Below are 14,226 nucleotides of genomic sequence, written 5' to 3'. Positions count from 1 at the left end.
TAGACGCAGCAGTCCCCGAGCTTACCGGAACAGCCCCCGAGTTTGCCGGAACAGTCCCCGGGTTTCCTTCATCGATATCCATTGGTACAACATGTTATTCCGGTACGAAAATTGATTCCGACTCCGGACTCGGTTTGATCGATGGTACTCTTAAGTGTGCCAAGGCTATTCCGGGAGGAATTTCTTGCCTAGATGAGCCCAGCTTGGACAAAGCATCCGCGGCTTCATTTTCCGCGCGCGGCACATGGTGACACTCACAGCCTTCGAAGAAGCCGACAATCTTTTGCACGTGAAACCGGTATGAGGCCATGTTGGCATCTTTTGCGTCCCAATCTCCGGAACATTGTTGCACCACAAGGTCTGAATCTCCGTAGCAAATGATCCGGTGTGCACCGATTTCTTTTGCGACCTTAAGCCCATGAATCAGAGCCTCGTACTCAGCGACATTGTTTGATGCCCTGAAGTGCACTTGCAAAACATACGGAGATGATCTCCCTTGGGTGAGGTAAGCACCACACCGGCACCTAGACCCTCTTTGAGTTTGGATCCGTCAAAGTGCATCTTCCAGTACTCTATTCTTTGATCTGGGGGCTTGTATTGCATTTCCGCCCAATCAATCAAGAAATCAGCTAAAGCTTGCGATTTTATGGCATCTCTCCTTTCGTACATTGGTACATATGGCGATATCTGGATTGCCCATTTCGCGATCCTACCACTAGCATCTTTGTTGCACATGATATCGGAGATGGGTGCCTCACTCACCACCTTCATGGGGTGCTCCTCAAAGTAGTGCTTAAGCTTTGTGGCGGCCATGAACACGCCATAGGTCATTTTCTGGAAGTGCGGGTAGTTTTTCTTTGAGAGGGAGAGCACCTCGCTCAGGTAGTATACCGGCCTTTGGACGGTTTTTCCTTCCTCTTCTCTTTCTACTACCACTACAACACTTACCACCCGGTTAGTTGCTGCTATGTACAACAACATGGGCTCTCTTTCCAAAGGCGAAGCCAGTATTGGTGCTGTGGCTAGCATTGATTTTAGCTCTTTAAATGCCGCGTCTGCCTGAGGGGTCCAGACGAATGTATCGGATTTTTTCATGAGAGCATAGAGTGGTAGAGATTTTTCTCCCAATCTGCTTATGAACCGGCTTAGCGATGCCAAGCTTCCGGTAAACTTTTGCACGTCCTTGAGATTGTGCGGTATGGTCATTCTTTCTATTGCCCGGATCTTTACCGGATTCACCTCAATGCCCCGGCTTGATACAAGGAAACCAAGCAACTTACCGGCAGGGACACCGAAAGTGCATTTTGCCGGATTAAGTTTCATCCGGAACCTTCTTAAGTTATCGAATGTTTGCCGGATATCGTCGATTAAGGTATCTTTTACCTTCGTTTTTATCACGACATCATCCACATAGACTTGCACATTTTTTCCAATTTGATCAAACAAGCATTTTTTGCATACGAGCGCGGTACGTTGCACCAGCGTTGCGCAAACCAAAAGGCATAGTGACATAGCAATAAGCCCCGTGCGGGGTAATGAACACGGTTTTTATTTGATCTTCCTTTTTCGGGGGATTTGATGGAAACCGGAGTAAGCATCTAGGAAAGACAACAACTCACACCCGGCGGTGGAATCAATCACCTGATCGATCCGGGGTAAGGGGAAAGGATCTTTTGGGCAAGCCTTGTTCAGGTTGGTGTAGTCGATGCACATGCGCCACACCTTTGGAGCCTTTGCTTCGAAGTTCTCCTCTTTCTTCTTTTCAACCAGCACTGGATTGGCTAGCCATTCAGTATGCGTTACTTCCACGATGAAACGGGCAACCAACAACTTTGTCACTTCTTCTCCAATGTTTTCCTCCTATCTTCAGCAAACCGGCGTAAAGGTTGTCGCACCGGCTTCGCATCCTTCCGGACATTCAAAGAGTGCTCAGCCAGCTCCCTCGGAACACCTACCAAGTCCTCTGTAGACCAGGCAAAGATATTCCGATTCTCACGGAGGAAGCTGACGAGCGCGCTTTCCTATGCCTCACTGAGGCCGGCACCGATGCGAACGGTGCGCTCAGGGTAAGCCGGATCCAGCACAATGTCCTTTGTTTCTTTTGTCGGCTTGAATGCTGGTGCACTCAAGCTTGCACTCATTGCCGCTAAGCTCAAGCTGTGAAGGCGAGCCAGCGCTACCGCGGTTTGCATCCTCCTTTTTTCCTCGGCAATCACCGGCGACTGCGCGGATTCGATCCGGCGGAAGCAGTTTGCAGCGAGATCTTGTAGTTTCCCACCACAGTAAAGGGTCCACGAGGTGCCGGCATCTTCATCTTGAGATAGGCCGTGTGAGTCGAGGCCATGAAAGCTGTCAATGTCGGTCTCCCCAGCAGTGCATGGTAAGGACTATCTAGGTCCACCACCTCGAACTCAATGTTTTCAACCCGACAGTTGTCACGTCCTCCAAACGACACATCCACCCGGACCTTTCCTACCGGCGCGCAGGACAAGCCCGGAACGATTCCGTGGAAAGTTGTACGCGTCGGCTGTAGCATGTTTTCTGTTATGCCCAGCGTGTTCATGGTGTGCCGGTACATTATATTTATGCTGCTCCCATTGTCTATCAGCACCTTGCTGAACTTGACTCGAGTAGTTGGCCCATGCATGATTGGGTCTACCACGAGAGCATAACCACCCGGATTAGGCATTATCTTAGGGTGATCCTTGAACGACCAGGAGATCTCTTGATCTGACCACAGCATGTACTTTGGTACTACCGGCATCACAGCGTTTACTTCCATGGAACGGCGCCGTAGGCTCTGCCTGTCGGTTGGCTCAGTGACGAACACAACACAGCACACATCCGGATCCTCATAAACATTCCGGCCCAAAGGTGCCGGTGGAGGTGGTTGGCCGTGGCCCTCTCCCACCTGATTGACTTGCTTGGATGCTGCTTGCTGTTTGGCTGAGGCTGTACCGGTAAAGCATTTGCTCCGGTGAGTGGTGGTGGTGGTGGTGGTAGTTGGTGCTGATGCAGCATATCTTGAGATGGTGGTAGCATCGTGGAGCACCCTTGTGCCTGCGCATCTTTTACTGCTCCCTTGAGCATCAAGTACTTGGTCCAAGAACAGTCCTTCGTCAGATGGTTTGACGGGTGAGCCGGATTCGGCGTGTGCCACCGGCAAGGTTGATCCATGGCGGCTTCCATGGTGTATTTCCCAGATTCCTGCCAATTCTTTTTCTGGCCCCAGGGTTTCTTTTCGACCCATTGTTTCTTAGGACCCGCCCATGGCTGCGATCTGGTTTTCTGCCTCTGGCTGCCGCTGGCATCAGAGTTTTCTTGTACAGCAGCAACTTGCTGCGGACCGTACCTTCGATCAGGGAATTCTTTCCTTCTCTTGTTGTTCCGGTTGTCCCGGTATTGCTCTTGGCGCTGCTGAGGCGGGTTTGATTGTTCCGGCTCAGCTTGTACCGCCGGTTGCATTGGGTCTCCCAATGCGTAGTTATCTGTCACACGTATCATCTCTGCCAGAGTTATCGGCATGTTTCGCTGCAGCTTTTGCCACAACGGCGAACCTCTACGGCATCCGTTGCAAAACCAAGCTATGGCTTGCGCTTCTATCACCCCTTCACAGGAGTTTCTCGTGGAGTTCCACCGGGCCAGGTAGTCCCGGTCTGTTTCTTGCGGGCGCTGCACGCACAAGGCGAGCTGCTGAGCCCTGTTGGGCCTTCGGTATGTGCTGGTGAAATTACTCACAAAAGCTTCCTCAAAGTCCAACCAACCATTTATGCTTCCTGCCGGCAAGTTGTTTAGCTAGATTCTTGCCGGTCCTACCAAGAACGATGGTACAATTCTCACGGCCCAACGCCGGTTTCCTCCTCCGGCTACGCTTCCTCCGCCTCCAGCGACGTATACCGCGGTCACGTAATCCGCGAGCCAGTCCTCCGGCTTAGTGGTGCCATCGTATGTTTTCGTGTCACGGGGCAACTGGAAGTTGCGAACCGGTGGTTCCTCTTTCATGATCCTTGGACCAAAGCATTTTGGACCCGGAGGACCTTCTGCCTCGATCATTTCAGACAAGTACACTCTATCCAGACGGTGTCTCGCATCCCGTTCCGGCAGGTGCCTTTCTCCCAAGCGTTCCCCCAACGGGTTCCGGTATGCAGTGAGTCTTGTCGAATCAGCTTCATCGTAAGGTTCCGGTACCGCGGCTCTTGCCTGCCGGTACCTTGGTGGAAGTGTTTCCTCTTCGTACGCTGCCCTTGCAGCTCGATAATTTTGCCCGGTTTCGTGTCTACCGGCATGATTGTTTCCGGCATAGCCTCCTCCGGCGTAACCTCGATCTGCCCCTTGGCTTTTTCTACCGGCATCGTGTTGCCCGGCTTGTTGCTTTCCGGCAAGAAGCTGGATCGTACACGAGTCATCTCGCTGCGCATTCATCTCTTTTTCTCTTCTTCGTCCGGATGGGGGACGATGCCTGCCCATGGGACTTGCTTCCGACATTCTTTGTTGAACGCGCGGATTTCGAGGCCACAGCCTTGTTCAGCCTAGCGAGCTGCTCAGCATTTTGCTGCTCGATGGTTTCAAGCAACTCTCTTACACGCTCTTGCTGTTTTGCCAAAGCATCTCCGGTAAGCGAATCACACAGCTCCACTGCAGCCTTAGCAGATTTTATGGTTTTATCCGGGCTACTGTACTTAGGTTTCTCTACGATGCTCACGGATGCAGAAATACTTTTGCCGGCAAGAATTTCTTTACGCAAATCCTGATCTAGATTGTGATCCTTAAGCTGGTTCTCAGGTATCCTAGCAGCATGAGCGCTAACAGAAGCAAAGCCATGGGCAGCGTTGTACTCACGTAGGGTTAGGTTCAGCTCGCGCTGCGCCCGGACGATGTCGGCGCCGTTCGCGAGCAGCCTCTAGCGTTGTGCCTCCAGCTCCGCCTGAGCCGCTGCCGGGTCGATGTTCTGCGCGATGGGCGTCGCCAGCACCTTCATCGCTGCTTGGAGTGGTGTCTCCGGCAGTGCGGAAGATGCTCCCGCAGCGCCTGCGTCGCGCTCCAGCGGTGGCTTGGCCGCACGGGTCGATGCCGCACGACCGACACCTTCTTCCACAGCCTCCTTGCCTGCGTCAACTGCGCCAGCCATCATTACCTCGACGCTGCCGGCGGCGCGGCCAGCACAGAGCCACCTTGGCGGATCCGGCGCCACCAGCACCGGCGAGAGGCGCTGGCGCACAGGGACAGTGCCGAAGTAGACGCGGTGGCTGCCGAACTCGATGATGCGGCCGTTCTTGGGGAAGATGCCGCCGTTGGCGAAGCATCCCGCGTTGTCGTTGATGAAGTCCATGGAGTAGATGCGCTGCACCAGCGTAGACACGGTCCGCTGGCCGGCGACGTCGAGGATGCCCGCCCGAATGTGAACTCCAGCAAGCGCCACTTCATGCCCCACGGTGGGCGCCAACTGTCGTCGTGGCGAACAGACAGATGCCATAGGATGGCTTAAGTTGGGGCCGAATGGACGCAAGAGGATTCGGGGGAGGGTTTGTGACTAGATGGGATGAACTTCCGGATGCTTTCCTCAAGAACTTAGCCAAGGCTAGAGGTAGAAGAAGAAAGACACAAGGAAGAACTCGCTCTAGATCTTTCTCTTCATTGATCTCAACATGGTACAGGTTTGTGTTTTCAGGATTTCTCTCTAAGTTGATCGTATCTCTTCTCTCTCGCATACGGGTGTGCCCCCTCTCCTTATATAGGGGAGTGGGTGGCTTACAGGGGAAGAAACCCTAATGGCATCTTTGACTAGACAAACTACTTTACAAAGTTACTTTAATCATAGATGACACCGGGGTCTTCTTTAATCAGGGAAGCTGTCGTCCTCCGGCTTCTTTCAGCATCATCCTCTTCTTTATCATCGGGGCTTCGTTTAAAGCTACTTTGCTTAGCTCATCTTTGTCTTCTAGCTCTGGAGAGAATCTTTGACCAGTCCTGCCGACGTGCTACAGTGCACTTCTTACCGGTAGCCCGGTGTCTTCTCTATCCGGTTCCGGTATACCCCTCCTGGGGATACCGGCTTAGCTTCACTTAGCCAAACTCTTAACTTCGTGCTCCGGTATAAACATTAAACCGGTATCTTGATGGCCTAAACCATCCAGTTTTGTTGGTCGATCACTCGTACACTCGGGGGTGGAGCAAGTGAGCCTGGTGTGATGGCACAAATATCAATATTTTGTGCATCCTACCTGGCCTCACTTACTGCATCCCCAGATGTTAATATTTGTTTCGACCAACAAAGTATGAGGCATTCCATTTAGTTCATACTAGCTACTTCTTAATTGCATTGGCCTTTCTTCCATTTTAGTGCCGATGATTAAATTGTTTGGTCACTTGTACACTCTGGGGTGGGGCCAGTGAGCCTGGTGTGATGGCACAAATATCAATCTCTTGTGCATCCTACCTGGCCTCACTGACCCCATCCCGAAATGTTAATGTTTCTTTCGACCAACAAAGTATGAGGCATATGATATCTAGTTGAGATACCACTTGGCTCTTTCTTCCATTTTAGTGCCGATGATTAGAATGTTTGGTCACCTATACGCTGCAATATACTTTGTAGACGGGCCCCCTTTCCCCGGCCGCCGTTCCGTGAACGAGTCCTTGACGAGACAACAACGCCGACCTGCCTCTCCGGCGCAGAACCACGCCAATCCCAGCCGCCTCCCTTGTGGCCGCGTCTCCTGCGCTCTGCGCTTTTCTCCATGGCCGGACTACGATTGGACACACCGAGGGAATAATGATAATAGCCATCACCACTATCGTCAGACTCCACAGGTGTAGAGTACTTTGCAGCAGATGCCACTTTTCTTCTCTCGCCGTCCGATGCGTGAACGAGTCCTTAATGCAAAGACGGTGCCAGCCTCCCTAGCATCATACCGACCCATGTTGCCGCGCTTCGAGGCCGTGTCTCCACGCGCCTGCACTCTTCGCCTTCTTGCCCGGTGAACGAATAGACTAATCGTTGGAATAAGGAAGCCGATGACGGCCGATCGTAATCTAATCTTGCGGCCGGCCGTCATCGGTTTCCTTATTCCAACGATCGATCTATTGGTTCACCGGGCAAGAAGGCGAATAATGCGGGCGCGGGACACCGGTGCGAGCGCTGGTACTACCGGCCGGCACGGTCTTTGCATCAAGGACTCGTTCACTGGACGGCGAGGGAAGAAAAATGTCATCTGTTGCAAGCTGCTATGCACCTGTGGTGATGGTGATTATCATTATTCCCCCGGTGAGTCCAATCGTGGTCCGGCCATGGAAAAGAGCGCAGGAGACGCGGCCACAAGGGAGGCGGCTGGGACTGCCGTGGTTCTGTGCCGGAGAGGCAGATCGGCGTTGTTGTGTCGTCAAGGACCCGTTCACGGAATGGCGGCGGGGAAAGGGGCCCTTACGCAAAGTATACTTGCGGTGTATACTTGCAACTATGGTTTTCTGACCATATTATTTGTGTTGACCAACAATGTATGAGGCACTTATTCCATTTTGTCATTCCATTTGCTTTGAGATTTTCAAAATGCCGATGATTAAAATGTTTGGTCACCGTACACTTGGGGGTGGCGTAAGTGAGCCTGGTAAGATAGCACAAATATCAATCTCTTGTGCATCGGACTTGGTCTCACTTACGCCATCGCTGAATGTTAATATTTGTGTTGACCAACAATGTATGAGGCATTTATTCCATTTCTCTTGTGCATCGGACTTGTTGGTCTCACTTTCTTCCATTTTCATCATAGTAGGAACTGGATGAAGACCCCGATGCAAGCGAGCTTGATGGGTAGAGATGACGGAGCAAAGGAGGAACCGGATGAAGACTACTTTGTATCTCGAAATTGTGAAATTTGTATGAATTAAGAATTGTATGCAAAACATTTGACACTTGACACTATACTATATATGTATCTCGATCGGGCTCTAAGTACTGTGATGATGATGTATAATGTTGCTATGTTATATGTGTCCATATTATATCTGTCTATATTATATCTGTATATAACCTGTATACTATGTACAAAACCTGTATAATACACCAGGCAGTATAAAATCGAGTATACCTGTACAATGTTCTGTGGCGCACCAAAATATAATTCAGTGGCGCACCTGTTTCTGTGGCGCAGGGGGAACCATGTGCGCCACAGAAACCTTAATTCTGTGCCGCACGGGCCATTGCGCCACAGAAACCTTATTTTTGTGGCGACGTTTCTGTGGCGCACCACCCGTGCGCCACAGAATCACTTTTTCGTGCGCCACTGATGAGGCTTTTCCTACTAGTGCGACCAGGGCGGAAATCACCGACGCCAGGGCCGAGCTCGCCGACGCCAGGGCAGCGCTCGCGGAGGCGCGGGCGGTGATGGTGGCCCCTCCGGCAGCCCCACCCGCGTACGCTTTCATCCACGACATGAACGACGACGACGTCGTACCCGGCCGCTTCGACTGCGGTGGTGACCAGTTCATTCTGGTCGCGTCCTTCGAGATCCTGGCTGGGGACGCCCTGCGCCGTCAGGCTTGGGCAACGGAGGAGGAAGCCCACATCTATGCGGTCTCCATGGCTCGGGGGTACATGTGCTCCGACCTGAATTCGCTCCAGCGGAGGGGCCCTTCTCCCGCGCGGGTCTAGCAGGAGAACCGGGAGCTGGCAGGCGCCATCGCCGCCAGGGACGAAGCGGTGGCGGAGGTGGCTAGGGACAGGGCCCGCTTCCACGCCCAGCTGGCGGCGTTGCAGGAGGCGGACGCGGAGGCGGCCCAGGCGGACGAGGCAGCGGCCCAGGCGGCGGTGGCAGCGGCGGAGGCAGCGAGGCGGAGGCGGCCAACTCTATGGCCAGGATTCCTGTGGGACTCCTCTCTCGCCGAGGCCCTCGAACGCCGCAGGTGGCAGGACGAGATGTCCGATGGCCGGCGTACGCGATGCGCGGGAGTGCGCGAAGCGCTCCCGCTTTGACGACAGCGCTGGCCCCTCCGGCGGCCAGTAGTAGGCCGCACGACTGTGAGTAATCCAGGCCGTGGTAGGCCGCACGACGGCGAGTAGGTACGACCGTTGTAGTTTTAGGTTAACTCGACTAACCATCTCTGAAAGATGGTCCTTTCGGCCAATCAGTAGTAATGAAGAAATATTTTAGTTACTTAGTCACTGCCGACTGGACCCGGATGCAACCAACACGGACACTTTCCGTGACCGCGCAGCATCCGCAGAGACGCAAACTGGCGAATATTTAGGCCATGTTTGCGTCGCCGCGGACGGCCCGATCATTTTTGCGTCGCTCCGGTCACAGCGAACGCAAACGAACACTCCTTTGGCGATGGCCTAACCAACACGTACGGCGCAGAGCTATGGTGCGTCATATTGACAATACAATTCGACGACAATATTGACCCAATGTTTTCCAATCCGAACAGTTTTGGATAACCAAAAAAATCACGTGAAAAAATCTATTGTCAGCTAAAAAAATAGTAGAATAATTTTAATCAAAGAAAAAACATAATTTTTTTAAGAATGACTTATTTATTACAATGGAGGGAAGAGAGGTTTTTAACCAATAAATATAAAGTTGGTCAAGGGATTGTTCATATTAATATCATATGTTATCTCCTCTCCCCGGTGCCGGCGACGGCGGATTTGTCGCTCTGCGGTAGATCCATGTGAGTAGCGTACTGTGCTCAACTGGCGCTGTGCACGTGTGGCCGTGCGGAATCGTTGATCGGGTCTACCGTTTGGCTGGACATACGTACGATCGACAGATGGACCTAACTTTGTTAGCGTCAATAACTGTCCAAATGGATCGACAAACAGTGCAACACCGCCATGCATGCAAACACCCTGTAGTGCATGTCATTTCTTCCCTGGCCGTGGAGTAGTTGTCTTTCGGACCTTCTTTTATGGAATGTAAAAATTTACAATGAGCTCGAGATCCTCGTTCAGATAACCGATTTTTCTTAAAACAAACCCATCTTGAGTGGCCTCCATTTAATATTTTTTGGATACTCGACATATTATCTGGACACTCCAAAAATTGTCCGTTTTAAAGATATTGGGACACTTATCCAAACAAATGGAGACTGGATCCTAGCAATGAACCTAACAGATCGGACATCTTTTTTATATATTTTATTTTATTTGTAGCAACATCTCATGCAGCAGCCTAGCAGCCTCTGATGTAGTGGAACATTATATTCGTCAAAATGGATCACTTCACTAAACTTCGACTATGGTGGCTATCATATTCACAATGTCAATAGGATGTTCTACGTACATAGAAGAAAATTATTTAGTGTAGATCGCCCCTCCTCGTTGTGCCCTAGGCGGAGTGAATGACATGTAGGCCCGTCGATCCTCATCCGACATGGTGAACTTATCTACACATGCCCAGCCACCCTTGTTCGCATCCAATCTTAGAAAGCAAAGGGGTGTTACAAAAAATCGAAGAGTTCGACCGTCGGGAGCTTCACGAGAGAGCCATTTCGTGTCTGGACCCAGCGGGACGATGGTGCCACCAAAGATGATCTAAAGTTACATATTTCCAAGTTGACTCATCAATTGGCATCCATAGCCACCAGATTAATATGTTCATGAGGGTACGGAAGCCTTCAATATCCAAAGGGAATCAACGAATAAAAATAGAAAAATAAGTATTCATATCCACTGCAGACGCTACAATTTTCGTAAGAACATACATCGTATTTTGGGTTAGAGAAGAAAACAATTTTTTTTGGGGGGGAGGGGGGGGGAATTAGTTTGTATGCCTATATACAGGGAGCCACATTTTTTTTCTCTTTAGCTTAAAATGCAATGGATTTTTTTTAAAAAAATTGCGCATATGCAAACCATGTACTCGAAAAAAATATGCTCCCTCCTTCCTGAAAAAAGATGTCGTGGAGTTTGTTTAAATTTGAATGTATCTGGCCACGATTGGTACATCCAAATTCATACTCCAAACTTCACGTAGATGCTCTTCAGTGACTAGATAAATCCAAATTTATGGTCGCGATTGCAGTTGTATGGCCGCTGTGGCTATGTAAGAAATGACAAGGTTTTCAATGACAAAAATTCTTCTCTCATTCAGGTCATTTGCCGATGTACGGCTTTGCTCCGTTCATGGTCACCACTCCAGCGCTTGAAGGATCGAGATCTCTTTGTGGAGGTGTCTACACGGTCGGAGAACACGACCAAGGAGATTATTTCCCAACATGGGTGGATGCATATTAGGAGGATTGAAGCCAGCGAAGCATAGTCTATCTTGGCTCCTTTTTATCTGTTTTTTACTTGTTTTTTAGACTTGATACTCGAACGGCTGTATGCATCTTAGTTATGCAGAGGCTGGGTGTACTGGTTGAATATTTTGAGTAATGAAGCGTCCTTTATCGAAAAAAGATACATCCAAATTTTGATAAATTTCAGGCAACCTACATAGAAAGGAGGGAGTATATAACTCTTGACATTTTTTTCAGGACCGAGGGAGCAATTTTTTAGAACTTCAAACTAAGAAATTGGACACCGGATGTGCCTTTTTTTTTAGGGAAAAGGCACCGGATGTGCCTTGGCGCTACAAATCTGCGTTGATGGGTTAATTCCCCCCATAACCCGCGTACCTGGACCGCTGGATCACGTGGGACCGGCTGATCGTGATCTCAGCCCGTTGAAAGATCATCGATCACGTTGGGTGGCCGCGCGCGCGCAACGCCGGCTCCCGGCACCTTGGGCCTATAAAAGCACGACCCCGGCCGTCCAATCGACAGCACAGCTAAATCACACAGAGAAGCCTCCGCGTCGTAGGAACCAGAAGTAGAGCAGTGCTGCTAGCAGCAGCGAGCACGTGGTACGTACCCACACCCACTGTAGACTGTGGTGCTCTACTCCAGCTTAGCTCGCGCGCGGGATATCCCACGAGATATCATCAAGCAAAAGCAGAGGAGGGATGTCGGGGTCGGGGTCAGGCGGCGGCGGCGGCGGCGTGTGGGTGTTCAAGAACGGCGTGATGCAGCTGCAGGCGGAGCAGCCGGCGGCGGGCCGGAAGGCGCTGCGGTACGTGCCGACGGGGGAGACGATGTCGTCGCTGGAGCTGCTGGAGCGGCGTCTTGGCGCTCACGGGTGGGAGCGCTACTACGAGAACCGCCACATCGTGCAGCTCCACCGCCGCGACGGCGGCATCGACCTCATCTCCCTCCCGCGCGACTTCACCCAGTTCCGCTCCACCCACATGTACGACGTCGTCCTCAAGAACCGCGAACACTTCAAGGTTGTCGACGTCCCCGCAGCCACCTGCTAGTTTCCTTGCAGATTCTATCCGCCATCGCTCATCAGCGTCGTCCTTCGTCCGTGATATATACGCAGGGTGTTCGTGTGTGCTAGAAGCCTAGAACTATGCTGCTCTGGATTCTACTAGTGCTTACTTAATTAATCGCCATGCATGCTAGCATATACGGAAAATTGGTTTTCCCTCCCAACGTTAATTAGCATACATGAAAGGACAGCAGAATAAAACTTGCAGGCAGCAATGTTATCTGTCTGCTTTTGCATTTGCTTGAGGCGTGCAATTAGCTATATGGCGTGTAAACGTATATGCACTGTGTGCACTGTAGTACTCGTAAGTGTGTGTTGTTTTTTGTGTGAGTCTGATGACTGCCAGTTCATCTGTTGCTGATGTGTCCCGCTTATTTGCGTATAAGTGAATCGAATGTAACATGCATTGGTAAATATACAAATTAACTTGCTAGGGATTTGGTCTTGTTGCATATATATGTTGTGTTACTAGTTCTATTGGGAACATTCTACCACTTCCCTTTATGGATTCCGTTTTGCTTTGTTCACCTAGTACACCAAGAAAAAGATTATTCGGCGTACTTTGTACTTGTAGCATTTTTTTTTACTTTTCTCAAGCGCGAGAAGTAATTTCTGCAACTTTGGGATGAAAAAGGAAGAAAGGGAATGGGTTAAAGATTGATGTATACTCGTACGTTCTTCAATAAAACACAAGGAGCATTGCCGATTCATTGTACGATTAAGTTACCACTGCATGCCCTAACTACTAGAGCTCACTCGATCTTCCAGGGCATCTACAATTTCTGCAAACCTTGTTTACTTCTAGGGGAGTTCCACACCCTGTCGGCTTGGGTACGGGAGGGGATTGATGAATCCCTCATGTTTGCTCAGTATCATCCAATCCTCTCGAATACACTTTCATCCTAATAAAAATATTGTGGAGAATATTTAACCTAGACAAAGAGGAATATCTTGGAATTATCTTGTCCAATTAATACCTGCTTAGGAAACACAATATTGAGGAATTTTTGGGATCCCATATATCATCCTCCAATATTTTGAAATATACATTTTAAATGCATTATTACAAGTAAACAAGGCCTCAAGAATTTGGACCAAATTAATAACTGCACGTACGGCCTTCGCCGTTTGCTATTCTCTACTCCGTACTTCGCCGGTTTCTTTTCTTCCGGATGCATGTCCCACATCCAAATTCCTCACGTCATCCTGCAGAATCAGTCACCTCTCTCACTCATCTACCACACCAGCGGAACAACTTGATGCGAACTGATCCGTGCGAGGAACGGTACTTCTTTAAAGAGTACGTTTATTGCCAAAAGAAAGCATAACGTCGCGACCAATATATTCTTGTCTCCCCGTTCGTGTCCGAACGTATGTGTCCTACCTAATTAGTGTAGATAAGTTGGTTTCGCCTTCTTCGCCGCTAAGAAAGAACACTCTAAGGCACTCTCAATCATCTAAATTGAATAATCTAGCTGGAGAGTCCTCTGTTGTTCTACTATGTTCAGGAAGAACATACAGAAACATACACTAGTGGTTTTAATTGGCCGCGGCCATTTTCGCTGCTAAGAAAGAACACTCGCCATGTTCAATCATCGTCCTCTTTATCGTCGGTGTGGTAGTGCCGGCAGCAGGACGTGTCGTCGAACACCTTCACGCTCATCTTGTCGTCAACTTCGTAGCGGAATGTGAGCACACAACTGGCTTGGAGGTTGTGGACGCGCGCGAACTTCTCTCACCCGGTGTGGAGGTACATCTTGCCACGCCCTTCGAAACGCAAATCCACCGTCCACCGGAAAGCCGTAGCCAGCCTCCCGCGGTTGCAGCGCGGCCGGCTCGTTGCCGGCGACGAACTCGCTGAACTTGTCCGGCAGCCTCTGGATGCCGAGTGGATCGCCATTGAGGACGATGATGAACTAGAA

The 14,226-nt window shown here is 50.4% G+C and overlaps 1 protein-coding gene across 1 annotated transcript; it reads left to right on the top strand.

The window, feature by feature from the left end:
- Positions 1–11,777: 11,777 nt before the first annotated feature.
- On the top strand, positions 11,778–12,706 carry LOC124698223 (flowering-promoting factor 1-like protein 5). The gene has a single exon (XM_047230731.1). It carries the CDS (start codon positions 11,940–11,942, stop codon positions 12,288–12,290), a length of 351 nt encoding a protein of 116 aa, XP_047086687.1. The 5' UTR covers positions 11,778–11,939; the 3' UTR covers positions 12,291–12,706.
- The last annotated feature ends 1,520 nt before the right edge of the window (positions 12,707–14,226 follow it).

Source organism: Lolium rigidum, chromosome 3 (assembly GCF_022539505.1).
Source record: "Lolium rigidum isolate FL_2022 chromosome 3, APGP_CSIRO_Lrig_0.1, whole genome shotgun sequence".
In the NCBI taxonomy this organism is placed as follows: Eukaryota; Viridiplantae; Streptophyta; class Magnoliopsida; order Poales; family Poaceae; genus Lolium; species Lolium rigidum.
Note: the sequence above shows the minus strand (reverse complement) of the source record. Positions and strands in the feature narration are given on the sequence as shown.